This window comes from Benincasa hispida, chromosome 8 (assembly GCF_009727055.1).
Source record: "Benincasa hispida cultivar B227 chromosome 8, ASM972705v1, whole genome shotgun sequence".
NCBI lineage: Eukaryota > Viridiplantae > Streptophyta > Magnoliopsida > Cucurbitales > Cucurbitaceae > Benincasa > Benincasa hispida.
The window spans coordinates 23,429,044-23,448,697 of NC_052356.1; the positions used below are offsets into that span (position 1 = coordinate 23,429,044).

At 39.0% G+C, this 19,654-nt stretch overlaps 1 protein-coding gene across 3 annotated transcripts in view; it reads right to left on the bottom strand.

Moving 5' to 3' along the window:
- Positions 1-6,991: 6,991 nt before the first annotated feature.
- The window catches only part of LOC120083244 (sodium/hydrogen exchanger 6-like), a 50,355-nt gene continuing 37,692 nt past the window's right edge, over positions 6,992-19,654 (bottom strand). For all 3 annotated transcript variants that reach the window (XM_039038914.1, XM_039038915.1, XM_039038916.1), the window contains one exon: positions 6,992-7,454. In XM_039038914.1, the coding sequence (XP_038894842.1) occupies positions 7,429-7,454 (26 nt within the window). In that variant the 3' untranslated portion in view covers positions 6,992-7,428. The remainder of the gene's footprint in view (positions 7,455-19,654) is intronic.

Here is a 19,654-nt window from a genome sequence, read left to right on the forward strand (position 1 = left end):
TAGGGCGCCACGAGGCCAATCATGAATCTCACGACGTGAACATTCAGGAAGAAACGTGAGTGGCATTGACATATCATATATATCGTTTCCTCCCACTGAGTATTTTAAGAACCTAGGGTTTGGTTTACTTAGAAAAACACAACTAATTATTTTTACTAAGTGACTATTTAGGTTTGCTCAAAAGTAACTCTTACTTTGGAAAGTTAAACAACTTTTGATCAACATTCATTAAACTCTTTCACGAGCATATAATCAGCTGTTGCATGCTTGTAGAAAATCTATTTAATTCACCTTTCCAGGTAGGTTCCCAAGTAGGGGTGTTCCATTTCCGTCAACTTAAATACCTCAGCCTAGCCAGAACCCGCCTTAGACAAAAGGTCACTTATAGATAGATTTATTAAAAACTAAATCTTTTACTCAAATCAATTTAATCCTATTAGATCGATTCAAAAGATTAAACTTAGATATTTAATCTCATTAGAACCATGAACTTAGGTCTATCTCAATCAAAATTTAAAACTCTTTTAAAACATGATCTTACCTAAGTGCACATGCAACTCTTGGTTATTGAATTTAATTCTAATTTCATTAATTATAACTCTTATAAAAAATAAAACAATCAAAATCAACCACAATGCAAAGTTAGACATCCATAAGGAATTCATAACTCTTATAAATAAACCTAAGTGTCATGCTCCATGTATTGTTTATTCATTACTACTTTTATATAACTCTTATATAACAAAGTAATGAACCAAGCATACATGCTCTCATACACCCTTATACTATAACACTCGTAAAATAAAGATGATGCATGAATGCTTAATGCGTGCATAAATATAACTCTGAAATTTTATGATACATGAGCATGCTTTAGTGTAATTTAATCATGCAATCTACTATATTATAACACTTATAATATAAAGATGATGCATGAATTGCATAAATCAATGTGGGTTTTACATCTATATGTCATAGATTATGTCATATAAACAAACATACATCTCATGTACATTAAAAGAAAGTTGATGGATCAGGACAATTAGCCTCAAAACCAAAAGAATAAAGCTAACTATTACAAAGAGCATTGAGTCCAACGGTTCAAACAGGCGAACCGGGTCTTGAACTATCCAGACGAAGCCTCTTTAAGTCATCGTGTAGCAACTCTTTGTGATCGTCTAGCAACACTGAACGAGCATAAATGATTATATAACATGGATCGAGTGCATATGACTATGTGATGAAGCATGAAGGTCACGCGATCGTGCAACGTATGCCTAAACGATCAAGTAGACGACAACTATGTAGTGAAGCATGATCGTCTAAACGATTGCGGAGCAAGTGTCAAGTATCGTATACCAAGTGATCGAGTAGCCAGTGACTATGCGATGAAGTATGCTGGTTGACTCAATCGTTTAGTGTGCACCCTACCATGCTGGTTGACTCAGTCACATAGAGTTTATGTAACTTAAACATGTATGTGGAGACATATAGGTAGATCATGTTTAAGTGATAACCTGAACGGTTTGTAGTAGATGGATAACGGTAGGTACCTTATCCTAGTGACACTACAAATACGATTCTATTTGTAATTGTTATAATTGTTATAAAGTGTTATAAATAATATGATCCCAATCATTCATGTGGAGACATTTGAGTGGAGGTATCATGTATAAAGAGTTTGTATAAGATTGGACCACGAAATGATAAATAGAGCTTTATAACACCATTGTTAGAAGAGATTTACATTTCACTGGAATGACCATAGGTGACTTGACCTTAATCCTGAGTGAATTGTGAACTTCTGCCTATGGGGGCATTCCATTGATTTGTATGAATGAGAGTGGCCAAATTCTTCGACTCAATATGCCTACCATTTCAGGGATTCGTCTGAGTGGGAAGCTGGAAACTCAATTACACAAGATGAAATTTGCTCATTCCTTTTGTTAGGGTAAGTAGATGAATTTTTGTCTTAAGGGTTGATATCGAGTCTTGAACAATGAGGGCCCTCACTCTCTCATTGGTCAGAGAGGAGTCTACTTATAGTGAGACTATGACTAATTATTCATTAAAGGATAAGTGATACTTAAGGAGTTAGATGTAACTACAGGGGTATAATGATAATTTTGACCCAACTATACTTAGATACAATTTGTGAAAGGTCAATGCACTGTTGATTGGTTATATCCAATGGACACAGAAATATATCTACGTTGCGAAGAGTGCACCTGTCGGTCTTTAGTAAAATGATTAATAGATAATGAATGTTGATTAATTTGATTAAAGAGTTCAATAAATTAATCTCATATCATTGAAGCTTCAATCTGTAGGTCCATAAGGTCCCATTGTTAACTCAATAAAAACTAATGAGAGTCAAATTAATTTTGGTTTAAGTTGAATTGTTCAAATTAATTAAAAGAAATTAATTGTATAAGATACAATTAATATACTGTATATTGATATATTAAAATGTTAAAGTATAATATATGTTGAAATATTATATAGTTCAATGAGAGAGATAAGTATTTGAACATGATTCAAGTATTTATTATATGAATGAGATTTATATAAAAACTATATGTTAAAATTAATGTGAAAGATTTACCTTATATCTATATAGTTATATAAGAGAATAATAAACTATAAGTTTTGTTATATGTGATATAATAAATTATAGGTTATAATCCATATAATATATAGTTTAATTATATTAATTAGTTAATATAATTAAATTAAAATTAACCTTTTGAATTTTGAATTCAAAACTCAATAACTCCTTAGGAGTTATTTAGTTATCTCTCATATACAGTCTGGAGAGGAAGGGGTGACATGAGTGGTTTTTTTACGTGAAAACGGAAGAGCAAAAGAAGTGTTCCCTTTACAAAATCTTTCATCACTTCCCCCTGGCAAATTCTCTAAAAAGAACAAAATCTCTCTCAAACTCCCTAGCACCAAAATTGATAAGGAAGCTCACTCCTCTCAGTTGGTTCTCTCCTTAAGGATAACTAAGAAGACTCATTGTGGTGGTGTTTTTGCCATATTCTTTGGGATGTTGTGTTCGTGGTGATGAGATCAGGAGAAGAAGACGGTTCGTAATCTTTCGTGCAGCTGGAGAGGAAGTGAGAAAAATGGTTCTTCAAGGGTTAGTGTTCTTATCTCTTTTTCCTCTCTATAATTTCTTTAGAAGCATGCTTAAAGGTGGATGTTTATTATTGTTTCCGTTATTGTTCTGTTTTATTAAGTTTTGTAAAATGATTTTAAAGACACAAGCGATCGTTTGCTTTTGCTGCGGGAATTTGATTCTCTTCAATTGGTATTAGAATAATCTTATCTGTAAATTTCATTTTCGGACTTGATCACAAAGTTGGTGGGATTTTTTGGTTACTACATTTTGAGTGTATGTGGTACTGCACATGGATGTTTCAAAATTGGCATAAATTTTCCGCTTTAAAGTGTTTAAAGTTATAATTTCGAGTGTTTAATTTTTGCTATCGAGTATGGACGCTCGTTGTGTTTGAGGAGTTGAAGTGTTCGGTGGCTATTGGAGCAAGAATGTGATGCAGATCGAAGCAAGGGAAACACTCTGCCTTAGAGCGTAGAGCATAGCATTGCGACGTTGTACCTTATGCTGTAAGGCAGAAAGCCCAACGTCACGACATTGGGTGCAACGTAGAGGTACATTTATGGGAACACAAAAGGTCAACGTCGCATGCTTTAGTCGCAGAGTTGCGATGCTCTGAGTTCCTTCAGTGCGCACATCAGACAGTGTGGTCATGGGATTGAAGCAGCTTGCAGCGGTTCTTAAAAGTAGTTTTTTTTAGCTTCCGCCCCCCCCCCCCCCCCCCCCTTTTATTGTAATATAAATAACTTTAATTAATTTTTTAGGATGTGAATTTTGGTCCATTGTTGCTATTTATTATTTTATACATGTGATGTATGATTTAAGTATTTATATAGCATAATGTATGCATATAGATTAAAATTCCACCATAGGATAAACATAAAATCATGCATCATATTTAATATAAGAGTTATATTATATAGTTGCATGATTTAATTAAACATGCTCATACATCGTATTTAATAGAAGAGTTATATTATATGATTGCATGCATAGTAACATGTCCATACATCATATTTTAATATAAGAGTTATAATGTATGATGTATAATATAATATAAGTGTTATATTTTGTAATGGATGTGTTATTTATTTTCATTATTGTATAATATAATTGTTATATTATGTAATGAAAATGGAAATACATGAAGCATGACATTACAATAGAAATATAATTGTTATATTTTTATATATGTTATTGTATGCATGACTTAGGTTTTAATTGTTTCATTAATCCTTATAAGAGTTATAGGTTAATGAAATTTAAATTAGAATCTATTATCAGGAGTTGTATGCAAACATATGTTAAATTATTTGGTTTCGAAAATGTTAAGGATGGTTTGAAGTTAGGAAAAACTCTTATTGTAAATTAAGAAGGAAAATTAAGAGTAGATATTGAGGACAATAACTTAATGAAATAATGGCACAAAGATATTTTACACATATTTTTTTTAAATGATTATTTGACTGAATCATCCAGAAGGCATGATTTGATAGATTTGGAGAGAACTCAGCATAATGAGTTTTCACTTTGTGATGAGTAAATTAATGGTCTGATTTATATTAATTGCTACTATATTTGCTTGTATTAGAGAATTTTCCATATGTGAGTTTTTGCAGCATTGTTAACCCATTTTCAGATCTTTATAGATTGCATGAAAATTTAGCAATTTTACATGGCATGTGGGTACTAAGGAAATAATAATAATATTGTTATTATTATTGTACTGTTTTTCATATCTTAAATGAGATGCTATTGTGATCTATTTGAGCATGTCTATGAACATGATAGCATGGATGAAAATAATACTCCATGTATGTTATATTTGGCAAAGTTTATGCATTATTAAATTGTCATGTTTGTATTGGGATTGGTATCCTAAATCTCTTGTATTATCGTAGTTTGTAAACATTGTATAAACAAATTGTTATTAATAAAATAATTGTTATTTTATGTGCATACACTCAATCCAATAAACTAAGATCCTAGGTTATTTTATACAATTTAAACAAGTATGGGAGACATACAAATGGATCTTGTTTAAATAATAACCCAAACGGTCTGTAGTAGATGGATACTCAGTTTGTGATCAAATAAACAATCGAGTCCTTTGTTCAAGACCTATAGTCAACACTTAAGGGAACAACTTCTCTACTATCTCTGAAAGCGGATAGGAGTGAATTCCATCTTACACCCTATGTCCCTACTTATCTACCCGGTCTTATCCCTGAAATAGAGGTTTATTGAGCCAATGCTATTGAGTCAACCCTTGCCTATCTTGCGTAAACTCATTGCACAGGATGCCACCACTCCTCATGTCACTACATGTACGGATCAGGATCACTTCGTCTGTAGCACTTTACAACTCCTTGTAACAACTACAGAGTGGAGCCGCATCCAATAGTGTTACCAGAACAAGACACCCAACCTTATTCATATACTGTAGATCATTTAGACTATTTATTCGAAGCTGATCCACTCGTATGTCTCCACATAAAGTTCAAGTACTCATATAATAGTCATGAATGTTTTAGTTTATTGGATTTATTTCTAAAACAAAATAAGCAATTCATATATTCAATACAACTTTATTGAATCAAACTTCAATAATAACTTTATTAATTTACATAATGAGTTTATTGTTTACAAACCACGAGTTTAAGGACATAAAATCCAACATAATGATCATGGTGTTGGTTTACAAAAACATGCAACGAAAGAAAACATGATCATTAAGCATTCTAATTCCTCAATTTTGACATCAAAATAAACATGTTCATGGGATATCAAGAGGGTTTCATTACATACCTTTAAAGATCTTCAAACTTGAAATTCAACTGCAATCTACTTCAATTGAAGTCGTAGACCACCACTAGAGCTTTCCTACTATTCTTTAGGAACCTTAGATTGAGGAGAGGCTTTCTGGTTTTTCAGCTTGCATTCAAAAACTCAACAATTCAATAATTGCATGTCCTTTTCAGCTAAATCCCTTTTGTATTTTAAAACATCAACCCATGCTTTGAGGTCTTCATCCCATGATTTTTGAACTTCTTCAACTTTCAAAAACTTTGAACTTTGAAGTTTTACTAAATAATAGAAAATAAACATGATTCTTGAACATTGTATTTGTATACTTTTAAAAGTTTACCAACTAAGTTAATTTATTTAAAATTATCTTGAGTTGGGAAAAAAACAATTTAAAACAACTCATCTCTCTCATTTGTCCAATTGAGACTAGTTTTCTTAACAATCCAACATAACCCAAAACCCCAAGTCAAAGTATAAAATATCACAAAATAACATAATTAAAATCTCCCCTAAAAACTCTGTACAATGATGGAATGCCAATACGAAAAATAAAATGACCTACTAAAAGAATATTAGAATGTTTATCACAACAAACATAGACGGAATATTCATCACAACAAACATAGACGGGAGAATGGAAGGAGAGTATGAAGATATTGAATTAAAAGGGACAATAGAGAACTATTAGACCATAAATTAAAATATAGAGATGAAATGAAAAAAGAGAGACGAAGAAGCGTTAAATAAATGATTTTCATTCAAATTCTTATGGTAATGACATTTTTCATTTTTTATTTTTAAAAAGTTAAAAAGTACGTAACTATAAAATGAGCTATACCAACCATTTTCATCCATCAACTAATAGTAAGAAAATCTTTCATCTTTTCTTACTTTTCGAACGTATTAATGGTTTCCATCTAAAAATAATGATGTGAGTATTTTTTTAACTTCTTTTTTAAAAGTATAAGCCTATTAAAACTTGAAAGTTCAGAAGTATTTTTGAAACTTTATAGCAAACCAACTCGATATTTCAGAATCTAAATTTGGAGGTCTGGAAATATGGCAAAGCAACTAAGATCTCTCGGTGGGTATATCCAGACCAAGACTTTTCTTATTACTAATACTTCCTACAAGATTAGCTCTTATCAATAAAATTCACGACACAATAATGTTACTTCTAAAAGGGTCAATAGGAAAAAAAAGTAATGAATTAACTATAACTTCCACATCATTGGTACTCTCCATAACATAAAACCTATGTAAAGAATTCGTTTGATAGCCAACTATGCTACTTCATTTATTGAATTCAGTCCAGAGCAGAGGCTATATAGAGAATTCATTACTATCGTAATCATTCAGTTGGAGTTGAAACTTGCGTGCTCTCGACCGGTTCGTCTCCAGCTAAGTCAGGGCGGATGCCTATTGTATTCACAAACTTCTCCAGCTCCTATGATCTTTTTCAATACTATATGAGTGTTAGTCATGCCAGGAATAAACTTTCAAGAACCACGGATCGGTAGGCCAACTGAAAAAAGATTTTCAGAATCAAGTCAGTTCAGTTCGATACAAAAGCTAAATAATATAAATTCACCGCAACATGCCTACCTAACTTTAAGCAACGTAACGATTATGGCTTATGGGTGAAGTACAGTGTTTTTTTTATATCCGTAAGTATTCGAGCTAACTCACACATACCTTGACTAATCTCACAAAACAACCTGTCTAATCCTAAAACATTTGGATGTGAAGGAAATTCGTAGGATATTAAATCCTAAATAGATAAGTGGCAACCATGGATAGAACCCACCTCCTCTTAGTCATTTATCAAACTCAATGTCCTTTATTTACTACAAAGCCAATCGATGATGGTTAAGTACAATTTCATATATTAAAAATGAAAACATCATACAAAATAAATAATAAAAAATAGTGTAATAAGTAACTTACCATACATGTAATAAAGTGGTTCTACCGCCAATTAAGAAATTTCAGAAATATTGAAACAAAACGCCTTCAAAAGGTTGTCATAGATTGTTATCTTTCATACTTGAATATAACCCTTGTATTATCTATCTGAAATAAACGCCAAGGACATACACACAAACGCCAAGGAGATTGCACTTGCACAAAGAAATAGAGACAGAACAGCGAAGAAGATTCTGTTGATAGGCGAACTTTCACTCAACAATTGGACAAGCTATGAACTAATACACTGAGATCAACGAACTCCAGGCCACCAAAAGTATATAGTGCCAAAAGAGATGGCTCCAAATACAATTCCAAAATCTTTCTCAAGCCTCAACACGTCTGAGTCTTCTTATTAGCAACAGAAAGGCTTCGAAATCTAGAAGTCTTGCCACCTATTCTTCAAGTAATTTTATTGTTTCAACAGAACTTTGATTTCACCGTTCTTTGTTTTTCTTATTTTCCATTCTGAGTAAAGATTGAATAAAATGCTAGTCACATGGATTACTAGTTTACATTGTGCCAAGAGTATTTGATCTTCATTTAAAGCTATTTGACTAGTTTCTGGTGATTACTTGATCCAAGACAAAGCTAGACAATAATGTCCAGATATGAACATTTTATCTTTTATTTTCAATAAAAGACCACCTGAGAGGGCATGCAAAAAAACAAAACTCACAAAAGGGAGCTCTCCCCAGAGGAAACAAAATGTGACCTAGCAAATAATTTACGGAAGGAACTCGTCACCGACGCCTAGAGAGACATTAAAATTCACAAGGGACCAAACATCGAAAGGGTCACCCTCAATCCCTCTAAATATTCTATTATTTCTCTCCCCCATGTACCCTACAACAGAGCACACACCCTAATTTTCTATAAAATGTATGTATATATATGTGTAATTCCCTTTCCCCCTAAATGATGGATGGATGAGAAACTCCTCGATCATATTACTAAAACCTATGTGGCGGACTAAATGAGTGTCAAACACTCCAAAAATCTTAAATAGCGATTCAGAGCTTCCTTCACCCTCTGAAAAAGAATACAACAAAGTACCCAACCAAGGACGAAAACTTCATCAAGAGCCTATGCAAGGTATTGAATAACCTACCAGATAAAGAACTTCACCTTCTTTGGGATTTTCATGTTCCAAAGAATCGAGAAAGGAGTGGTCTTACTTTTCTTGCTTGTTGTGGCTGTTTTAAATAGAATTATTTTGAAAGGAGACTTCTAACGTTTTAGTAGGCTTTGTGGTTGGCAAACAATCTTCCCCTTTCTTATATTCAGTTGGCTGACGATACCATTTTCTTTGGCTTGGGTAATGAAGAGTCATTTGTAATCTGAATAATTACCTAGCGTTCTTTGATATAATACCGGGTCTGAGGATTAGCAGTGGCAAGTGTTAGCTTCTAGGTCTAAACTGGAGCCTGATAAGCTCCATAGGTGGGTTACTTTGATTAAGTGTGAGGTTGGTGCATTTCCTTCTTCATATCCTGATCTTCCCATTGGGCATAATCTGACTAATCGTTTTTTTGGATCCTATCACGGAAGAGATTCCAAAAAAGGTTGGCTCATGGAAAAATAATACTCTGGAGAAGCTTATGAGGAATTTTCTATGGAAGGGATGGAGGCAGGGAGGAGGTCTCACTCGGTTAGGTGGGAAGAAAATTTGAAAACTATGGATGCTAAGGCTCAGGTATAGGAAATTTGAAAGCGTGTAACTAGGCCCTTTTAGCCAAATGATTGTGATGATTTTATCAGGAACCTGATGCTTTGTGGCGCAAGGTTATCGTATGTTTTCTATAGAACAATTGTTTTCATTGATATAAAAATAAATAAAGGGATACAAGGGCATGAAGCAAACAGAGCCCACAGGAAAACCCCACTAGAGAAAGGCCAACTAAATAAGATGTTGCCTAAAGAATAATTACAAAAAGTCTTCGAAACCAAAGCCCAATAAAAAAACATGGAACCTCACCGAGAACCACACTTGACTACAGTCCCTATCCACACCTCTAAACACTCAAATGTTTCTCAAAAGGTGATCCGCCTTCCAACAAAATATATAACAAAAAAGACCCATCAACGAAGACATCTTTCTTAAAAGCCTATCCATTGTGTTCACACATCCCAGAAAAACTTGTCAAGAAAGGAACTTAACTTTCTTTGGTATCTTAATCCTCCATAAAACATCAAAGATCAGCTTAACAATAGGAGAGGGATTCAATAAAAACCTAAAGAAAGACCTACAAGAGAAGCCCTCTAAGGGATTGAGACTCCAAAAACGAACATCTCGTCTCCCGAGCCTAAAGCTAAAACCTTCAATCAGGTCAAGGATGGGAGGGGTACACTTTTCCGGAAAGATTGGTGGTTGGGCAATGGTCCCCTTTGTTCTGCTTTTCCCCGTTTCTACCATCAGTTTTCTTTAAAGAATGCTTCGGTACTATTGGTTTCCTTTCTTCATCGAGGGAGTTTAAATACTTTACAAAGAGAAGAGACGTTCCTTTTTGGTGTTCTAGTCCTTATGAGGGTTTTCCATGTCGTTCATTTTTCCTTTGTTGTCAACCCTTCTCCCTTGAAAGAGAGAGTTTTTGCAGATGTGGAGGATGAAAATTTGGAAGAAGGTGAATCTTTTTCTCTAGCAAGTTCTCTATGGTAGGATGAGGGTTTCAAGGATGATGCCAAATTTAATGGTGCCGTGGTGTTATATTATTTGTAAAAGGCATGTTGAGGACCTTGAACATATTGTAAGGCCACCAATTATTCACATTTATGATAGGAAGGGTTAGAAAGGGAATCATTAGGGAGGTAAAGAGCAAAATGACTAAGGAGATCATCATTGGGTGAGGGGGGATTGTTGAATAGGGTTTTGTACCCTAGGGGCATTTTTGTCTTTTTATAGTGATATAGGGTTCTCTACTTTTTCTATTTATATGTGTAGCTTTCTTGTATCCTGTGTATCAGTTCTAATAAAGAATTCTCTATATCGTGGTTGTTTCTCCTTGTTCTAGGATTTTCCACATAAGCCTTGTGTGCGCCCTTTTTCTCTTCTCTTTCTATTTTTCATCATGATATCAGAGTATGGAGACGAAACCCTGGCCACCATTGAGGAAAACCCTATAGGAGAGTCACACTTGCCATTAGTTGACAACAATGGCACCGATATAGCTAGTGCAGAATGCCATAGAACGATATTTTCAGACCGTTCTTCCACATCTTCATAATTATGCCCAGCCGAACAGACAACCGATCAGGGCAGACGTGTGCAATGTCACGGTCATACTTCTCCAACCGTACGACACCATAATTCTCACGCGATCATGGTTAGCCTTAAGGGATGCTCAAGTCCCAATTCGCTTTTCGCTAGACTCTTTGAAGCTTCGTCGGACCTTAGGCGAGGTTATTCCATCCTCAGCCAAACTGAACTTCAATCAGCCATACACGTCGCCCGTACGTGTTTTTTCCCTCATGTGCGACACTAACCGACTTGCCTCTACTCTAGGCTAAGTCTTGAGGCTCGACCTTGCCCATATATGAGACTAAGGTCATCACAATGTAACATTGCATCTCTCTTCGTCATCTTAGTTCCCAACAACACGTCCCCTACACTTCTACATTGCTTCGAAACTTCACCGGGATGAGTTTTGACCTTTCGTTGGGCCAAAACAGGCTTATAACCCTCTACCTGGGCTTACCGGGTGATTTAAACACTTATCGGGCTTTCCGAGACATAACAATGCTTACTGGACTCTACGGGCCTACTTCAGCACCTACTAGGCTTCTATCGGCCTAATGGTCGCCTACCGGGCCATTACATTGCTTACCGCGACAACTTGAGCAAGTATCGAGCCAACCGGGAATTATCGAGTCCCACTGATGCTTTAGGATGCCATCCTGAGTGTCAGGATGTCATCAACTTTCTATCTCTTGTTTGGGCACGCTTATCGAGAACCATCATCAACAGACCCAGACTTCCCAACATCCATCCATCCAGACATAATTGAGACTTAGGTTCTTCCAAGCCCTTGTGGAATCCAAACGGCATACCGGGTGCTACATCCAACCTTCGGCCCATGGGAAGGGGCGCAATGCCGGCACACCCGTGCCGTCCGACACTGTCCATGAGATCCCATTCTCGATGGAAGACGCCCAAGACACTTGTCTTGTAACGCTTGCCTACGCCATGACACACGCATGTGCCATGGGGTAGCTCACTTAGGCCACAGGGCCCAGGGGTGGTGGAGAGCTGACACCATGCCTCTACCTATAGTGCATTCTAAACATTTTCTTTTTTTCCACGCACGCATATCAAATGTGGCGAACTATCACTCACCAACGTAGAGTGGCTCGTTTGAACTGACATGAAATTCGTCGTGCTTGCATATCTTATCAATATGCATCTAACTCTAGAGCCATTTGTCCAAACTTGCGACGGAACCTCACCTTCCGAGGTCATGGCCCGAGGCCCCATCTGGCCCCCATGGAGCTTGTCACTGACACCACCGATGACACGGTTGCTTGTCTTTCTGCTTAATATTCAACATGACATGCTTGCCCACTTATATTGGTGTTTTGGATGATGAACTGTCCTCGGTCGCATCACGACACTTCTCTTGACCCTCTGTCTTTGCCAGATGTGTCGACACTCACGTGTCGCCACTGCACTGTCTGCACAAGTGGGGTCAAAATCTACTATCTCAAAGTTAGATTGTGACACGCGGGACGCATCAGACGGCTGGGATCCAGCCGATTCCTAGCCAGTTCCAGCTGCAACCTAACCTGTCCTCCCAGCCAACGCCGATTGAGCAGCTGCACCGATCAGTGCCAATTCCAGTCAATCGGTTCCTCTCTGGTTCCAGCCGCACCGCTCTCAAGCAGCCAATCAATTCCAGCCATGACCTTCCCGGTCAGCGAGCCCAACCGACAGCCGCAACCGACTTCTAGCCAGCTCAGTTTGCGATTCCAGCCAAGCCCTGCTAGAGCCGATGCTAGTCGTGGCTACTACCAAGGTTCGAACTGCAGCAACCTGGGTCAGTCATTTCCTATGGTTGGTGGGTCTGAAGTCGAGGAGTCATCATCTCACTACCCTCGAGGTCAAGGCAGTACAATCCAAGATCAATTTACCCAGCTTCAACTTCAGATTAAATAGCAAAACGAATCAGTTCATCTTCAACCTTGAGCAATACTTCAAGGCGAAGAACACTGTGACAAAAGAGTCGAAAGTCACATGAGCAACAATGCATCTAGCTGAAGATGCGAAACTGTGGTGGAGATCGCGATTTGTGGACATACAGGAAGGACGATAGTTGAAACAAACAGGCAACATCAAAAACTACATAAAGCAATTCGCGGGACTCATGTTGGACATACGTGACATGTCCGAGAAAGACAAAGTCTTCTGCTTTGTCGAAGGGCTGAAACCATAGGCGAAGTCAAAGTTATATGAACAGAGAGTATAAGATCACCCCTCTGCCTACGCGGTAGCAGAACGGTTATATGACCTTAGCACTTACTTGCAAGACGTGAGGAAACATCCAACTTCCTCAAATGGTGGGAACAGAAACAGTCGTTCTAGCCCTCCCAAGCCTGAGGGAGGAGACAAGAACACCGGGGGAGACTGTAAGCCCTCCCAGCCGAGATCAAGGAACAACTGGTGGGGGCCACCACACCAGCATAACAACTACAATCGCCCCCTATCTTGTTTCATATGTAGAGGACCACATAGAGCGGGCGAGTGTCCGAATCGAACTGCTTTCAATGCTTTTCAAGCCACATTAGCCTCTAGCTTAGAAGACAAGACTGAAAAGGGCGAGACGAAAAATGAGCTGGCTGCAGAGAGTGAGAATCCCAGGATGGGGGCATTGAAATTCCTATCTGCACTCCAGAAGAATATGGGAAAGGCGACGGAGCCACTAGAGAAAGGTCTCATGTATGTAGACGCTTGGGTCAACCAGAGATCGACCAAGAGCACTATGGTCGACTCTGAGGCAACCCATAACTTCATGACTGTAACGGAAGCCCACCGCCTGAACTTAATCTGGGAAAGAGACGCGGGGAAGATGAAAGCTGTGAATTCTGTAGCCCTGCCGATTACGGGGATAGCAGAGAGAACACCGATGAAGTTAGGGGACTGGAAAGTCCTTGCTGACTTCGTAATTGTCAAGATGGACGACTTTGATGTGGTGTTGGGGATGGAATTCCTACTTAAACACAAAGTTATACCGATGCCCCTCGCCAAATGCCTAGCAAGTGCCGGATCTACCGTGGTTCAAGCCAGTATCAAACAGTCAAACGGGGTGAGAATGATCTCAGCCCTCCAACTAAAAAGAGACCTTGCCCACGAGGGGTGAGAATGATCTCAGCCCTCCAACTGAAAAGAGACCTTGCCCACGATGAACCCACGTTCATGGCCATTCCGATGGAGTCAGTCGAAGCCGCAGAGAGGAAATCCCCCAAGACATTCTATTTGTCTTGGAAGAGTATCGAGATGTCATGCCCGAGAGCTTGCCCGAGTCCTTGTCTCCACGAAGGGGGATTCATCATGAGATCGAGTTGTTACAAGGGGTGAAGCCGCCCGCCAAGAATGCATATCGTATGGCCCCGCCAGAGTTGGCCGAGCTCCGAAAGCAGTTAGATGAACTGTTAGATGCAGGATTTATTAGACCGGCAAAGGCCCCTTACGGAGCCCCGGTATTGATTCAAAAGAAGAAAGGCGAAAGCCTCCGGTTATGCATCAACTACCAGACTTTGAACAAGCTCACAGTTCGCAATAAATATTCCCTTCCTATCATCACAGACTTATTTGATCGGCTCCCCGGTGCCAGATATTTCTCGAAATTGGACCTGCGGTCGGGGTATTATCAGGTCCGGATTGCTGAAGGAGATGAACTCAAGACGACCTATGTCACGGGTCCAGTATGAAGCCTTCGAATTCCTCGTGATGCCCTTTGCCCTCACTAATGCTCCAGCAACCTTCTGTACTCTGATGAACCAAGTGTTTCACGAATACTTCGACAAATTTGTCATAGTATATCTAGACGACATCATGGTCTATAGTGCCTCGATGGAAGACCACCAATAGCACCTCCAACTATTCTACGAAAAATTGAGAAAAAACCAGCTATATGTAAAGAGAGAGGAGTGCTCCTTTGCTCAAAAGTGTATCAATTTCCTCAGCCACGTGATTGAGTGTGCTCAAAGGTGGCCGCGATCAGAGACTGGAAGGTGCCGACATCCGTGACTGAATTACGATCTTTCCTTGGACTAGCCAACTACTATAGGCGATTCGTAGAAGGATTCTCGAGAAGAGCAGGGTCATTGACCAAAAAGATAACCAAAAAAGTGATGATTGAAAGGCCAGTCCTCAGAATTGTTGACGTGACCAAACCGTTTGAAGTCGAAACTGATGCTTCTGACTTTGCGTTGGGCGAAACTCCTTCAAGATGGACACTCCATCGCATATGAGAGTAGGAAATTGAATGATGCAGAACGAAGGTTGCCGCCTCTGGGAAGGAGATGTTGGCAGTAGTTCACTGCTTAAGGGCCTGGAGACAGTTCTCTTAGGGGCCAAATTCGTAGTCAAGACCGACAACACCTCCATTTGCCACTTTTTCAACCAGCCGAAGTTATCGTCAAAGCAGGCACGATGGCAGGAGTGTTTAGCAGAATTTGATTTCCAATTTGAGCATAGGTCAGGGAAATGCAACCAAGCGACCGATACTCTTAGCCGAAAGAGCAAACATGCGGCCCTGTGCATGTTCGCACACCTGAAAGCAAGTACGTTGAATGGAACAATGCGAGAAACTGTCAAGACACACTTGGCAAATGACACATCGGCGCAGGCCATCATACAGTTGGCCAAAGAGGGGAAGACACGTCAATTTTGGGTGGAAGATGATCTACTGTACAGCAAAGGCAATCGCCTGTACATCCCCAGATCGGGGGAGTTACGAAGATCGTTGATGAAAGAGTGTCACGACACACCATGGGCAGGACATAACGGTTGGCAGAGAACTTACGCCCTCCTGAAACAAGGTTACTATTGGTCGAGCCTTCGAGACGATGTAATGCAATTTACCAAGACTTGCCTTGTCTGCCAACAAGATAAGGTCGAAAGGACGAAATTAGCGGGTCTGTTGGAGCCTCTACCTGTGCCCTCTAGACCATGGGAGAGTGTGTCTCTCGACTTCATCACCCATTTGCCCAAGGTTGGAGAGTTCGAATCGATCCTTGTTATTATCGACCAGTTCTCAAAGTATGCCACATTTATCTGTGATGACTGCCCAACTGTTCTTCAAGCACATTGTGAAATTATGGGGTGTCCCCGCGAGCATTGTTAGTGATCGGGACGGGTTCGAGCAGGGTTGGTTGACAGGGACGTCAACCAATTAAGTGGGGGAGAATATCATAGTCATGCTTGTCTAAGGCCTGTTGCCCATGGCCGCATGCCCGATCCAACCCCTTTTTATCATACTTTCATGTCATGTATTGTATTAGTTTAATTAGCTTGCTTTCTTTGTATTTCTGTTGTAAGTGACCGCTCGCCCTTTTGGATATGCAAGGGTGTCAGTTGGCTTTTTGTTCAGAATGCACTATATGGGGATAAGACTAATCATCACTTCCCCATACCTGGAGTAGTACTCTATAAAGCCGTTGTTGTTGCTCATTGTTTTCTAGTCTACTAAAATCTTTCTTTCTTTACTTACACTCTAAAAAATGCTTACGAAAACCTTTTTCTCCAAACCTGTTTTCTAAAATCGTTTTCCCTAAAACGGGGATGGAAGTTGTGAGAGGCACTCGGTGTGCAACCGGCGATCCGTGTTCGAGTTGGCTAACTTGTTCGTGAGTGGGAACAAGTGCCGCACAATCGCTAAGAGAAGCGTTTGAAAGAGCGATTGTGACACCCGGCACGATAGGGGACCTATTTCCTTTCTGAAGAGGCTTCCTTTAGAGAAGATCATCAAACCCTCTTTAAATTTTTTTGTTTCTGAAAATGACTTTATGTTGTGGCATTTCCGTTTAGGACATCCGAATTTTCAATATATGAAGTATTTGTTTCCGCATTTATTTCGCAATGTTATTACTCCCTCTATCAATTGTGTATGTGTATTCGTGCCAAGCAAAGTCGTGTTTCTTTCCAGTCTCAGCCTTACAAACCCTCGAGTCTTTTTACTCTTGTTCATAGTGATGTATGGGGTCCCTCACCGGTTACCACTTCCACTAGTAAATGGTAGTTCGTCACGTTTATAGACGACCACTCGCCTTACCTTCCTCCTCACTGACAAATCTGAGGTATCATCTATTTTCCAACAATTTTATACAACTATCGAGACTCAGTTCAAAACAAAGATTGGAATTTTACGAAGTGATAATGGGCGAGAATTTTTCAATACCTCCTTTAGGGATTTTCTTGTCTCAAAGGGTATTGTCCACCAGAGCTCGTGTGCTTACACTACGGAACAGAATGGAGTAGTCGAGCGGAAAAATTGTCATCTGATAGAAGTAGCCCAGTCTCTTATATTATCTGCCACTCTTCCGTCATACCTGTGGGGGGATGCAGTTCTTACTACTGCCCATCTCATTAATCGGATGCCCTCTCGTATTCTTAACCTTCATACTCCTTTAGAATTGTTTAAAAGGTCCTTCCCAACCACTCGATTAATCTCCAATGTTCCTCTTCGAGTTTTTGGTTGCGTTGCCTTTATTCACTCCCATGGTCCAAACCGATCAAAATTTACACATGCTCAGAAGTGTCTTTGTTGGATATCCACTTCATTAACGTGAGTATAAGTGCTATCACCCGTCATCTCATAAATACTATGTCTCCATAGATGTCACCTTCCTCGAGGATGAGCCGTTCTTTCCTGTTACTCATCTTCAGGGGGAGAACATGAATGAAGAGACTAACTGATCATCTTATGCTATTCCCTTAGAATCAGCTCTCATTCATATCTCGTCTAAATCTAGTTCTAAGCATGACAATCTGGTCCTTCCTACCAACCAAGTTCCTTGAAAAACTTACTATAGGAAGAATCTCAGGAAGTAAGCAGTGTCACCTGTCGAACCAAAACCGTCGACTTCAGTGCATGAGTCAAACCCGCCATCAAATCCAGGTGTGTACATTTCTGGAACTAATGATGTTGATGTGTGTATGTAGACTGATGAATGCAGGCATGATAAGGGCGAAGGAAGTAGTAATACTGAAAGAATGGCAGAAGGAGAGACAGCAAAGAATGAAAAGATTCTAGCTAATGATGATGTGAAGGATACAACTGAAATCTTTGATACACAGATAGTCGATCATGGTGAGGAGCCTGGAAAGTTGAAGGAACATGATGCATCGCTTGATCTTCCTATAGCTCTGAGGAAAGGCACTCGTTCATGTACTAAATACTCTACGCATAGTTACATGACGTATAGTAATCTAACAACCGAGTTCAAAGCATTCACTACCAGTTTGGACACTGTGATGGTTCCAAATGACATAAGTATTGCAATGAAAAAACTAGAATGGCGGTTTGCTGTTATGGAAAAAATGAGAGCTCTCGAGAAAAATGGAACTTGGGAACAGGTGGCTCTGCCTGAAGGGCACAAGACAGTTGGATGCAAATGGGTGTCTACTATAAAATATAAGTCAGATGGGACGATTGACCGGTACAAGGCTAGGCTCGTTGCAAGAGGCTTTACTTAGAAACTTTTTCTCCTGTGGCCAAACTTAACACTATCCGAGTACTTTTGTCAGTTGCTGTAAATAAGGAATGGCCTCTACACCAATAGTAGTTGTAAATAAGGAGTGGCCTCTACACCAATTTGATGTTAAAAATGCCTTTTTGAATGGGGAACTTGAAGAGGAAGTCTACATGAGTCCTCCTCCTAGGTTCAAGAGTTAGTTCAAAAACAGGGTGTGTAGATTGAGAAAGTCGCTATACGGATTAAAACAGTCCCCAAGGGCCTGGTTTGACAGATTCACAACTTTTGTGAAAGCACAGGGGTATGTTCAGGGGCATTATGATCACACTCTTTTTACAAAAAGATCGAAATCAGGGAAGATACCTGTTCTTAGTGTCTACGTTGATGACATTGTTTTATATGGGGATAATAATGCTGAGATCATGAGGCTCAAAACAAAGATGGCCAAAGAATTTGAAATTAAAGACCTCGGTAAGCTAAGATACTTTCTGACAATGGAAGTGGCTCGATCAAAAGAAGGTATCTCAGCCTTTCAACAAAAATACACTATAGACTTACTAAAGGAAACAGGCATGACTGAGTGTAAACCTATTGACACACCAATAAAGTACAATGCGAAGCTCATTAATAAGAATGATAGAGTTCCTGTTAATAAAGAAAGGTATCATCGGTTAGTCGGGAAGTTGATCTACTTGTCTCATACAAGGCTAGACATTTCGTATGCAGTAGGTGTTGTCAGTCAGTTTATGCAAGCTCCCTGTGAGGATCATATGACAGCAGTTGAACGTATCCTCCAGTACCTGAAAGGAACTCCTGGCAAGGGTCTGATGTTCAGAAAGACCGATAAACGATCTGTTGAAGCCTACACTGATTCTGACTGGACAGGATCTGTTGTTGACAGAAAATCGACGTCTGGGTACTGTACGTTTGTCTGGGGTAATCTAGTCACCTAGAGCAGTAAGAAACAAGGGGTTGTTGCTAGAAATTGTGCTGAGGCTGAGTATAGGGCCATGAGTCTGGGGATTTGTGAAGAAATCTGGTTGAAGAAAGTGTTATCTGATCTCCAGCAAG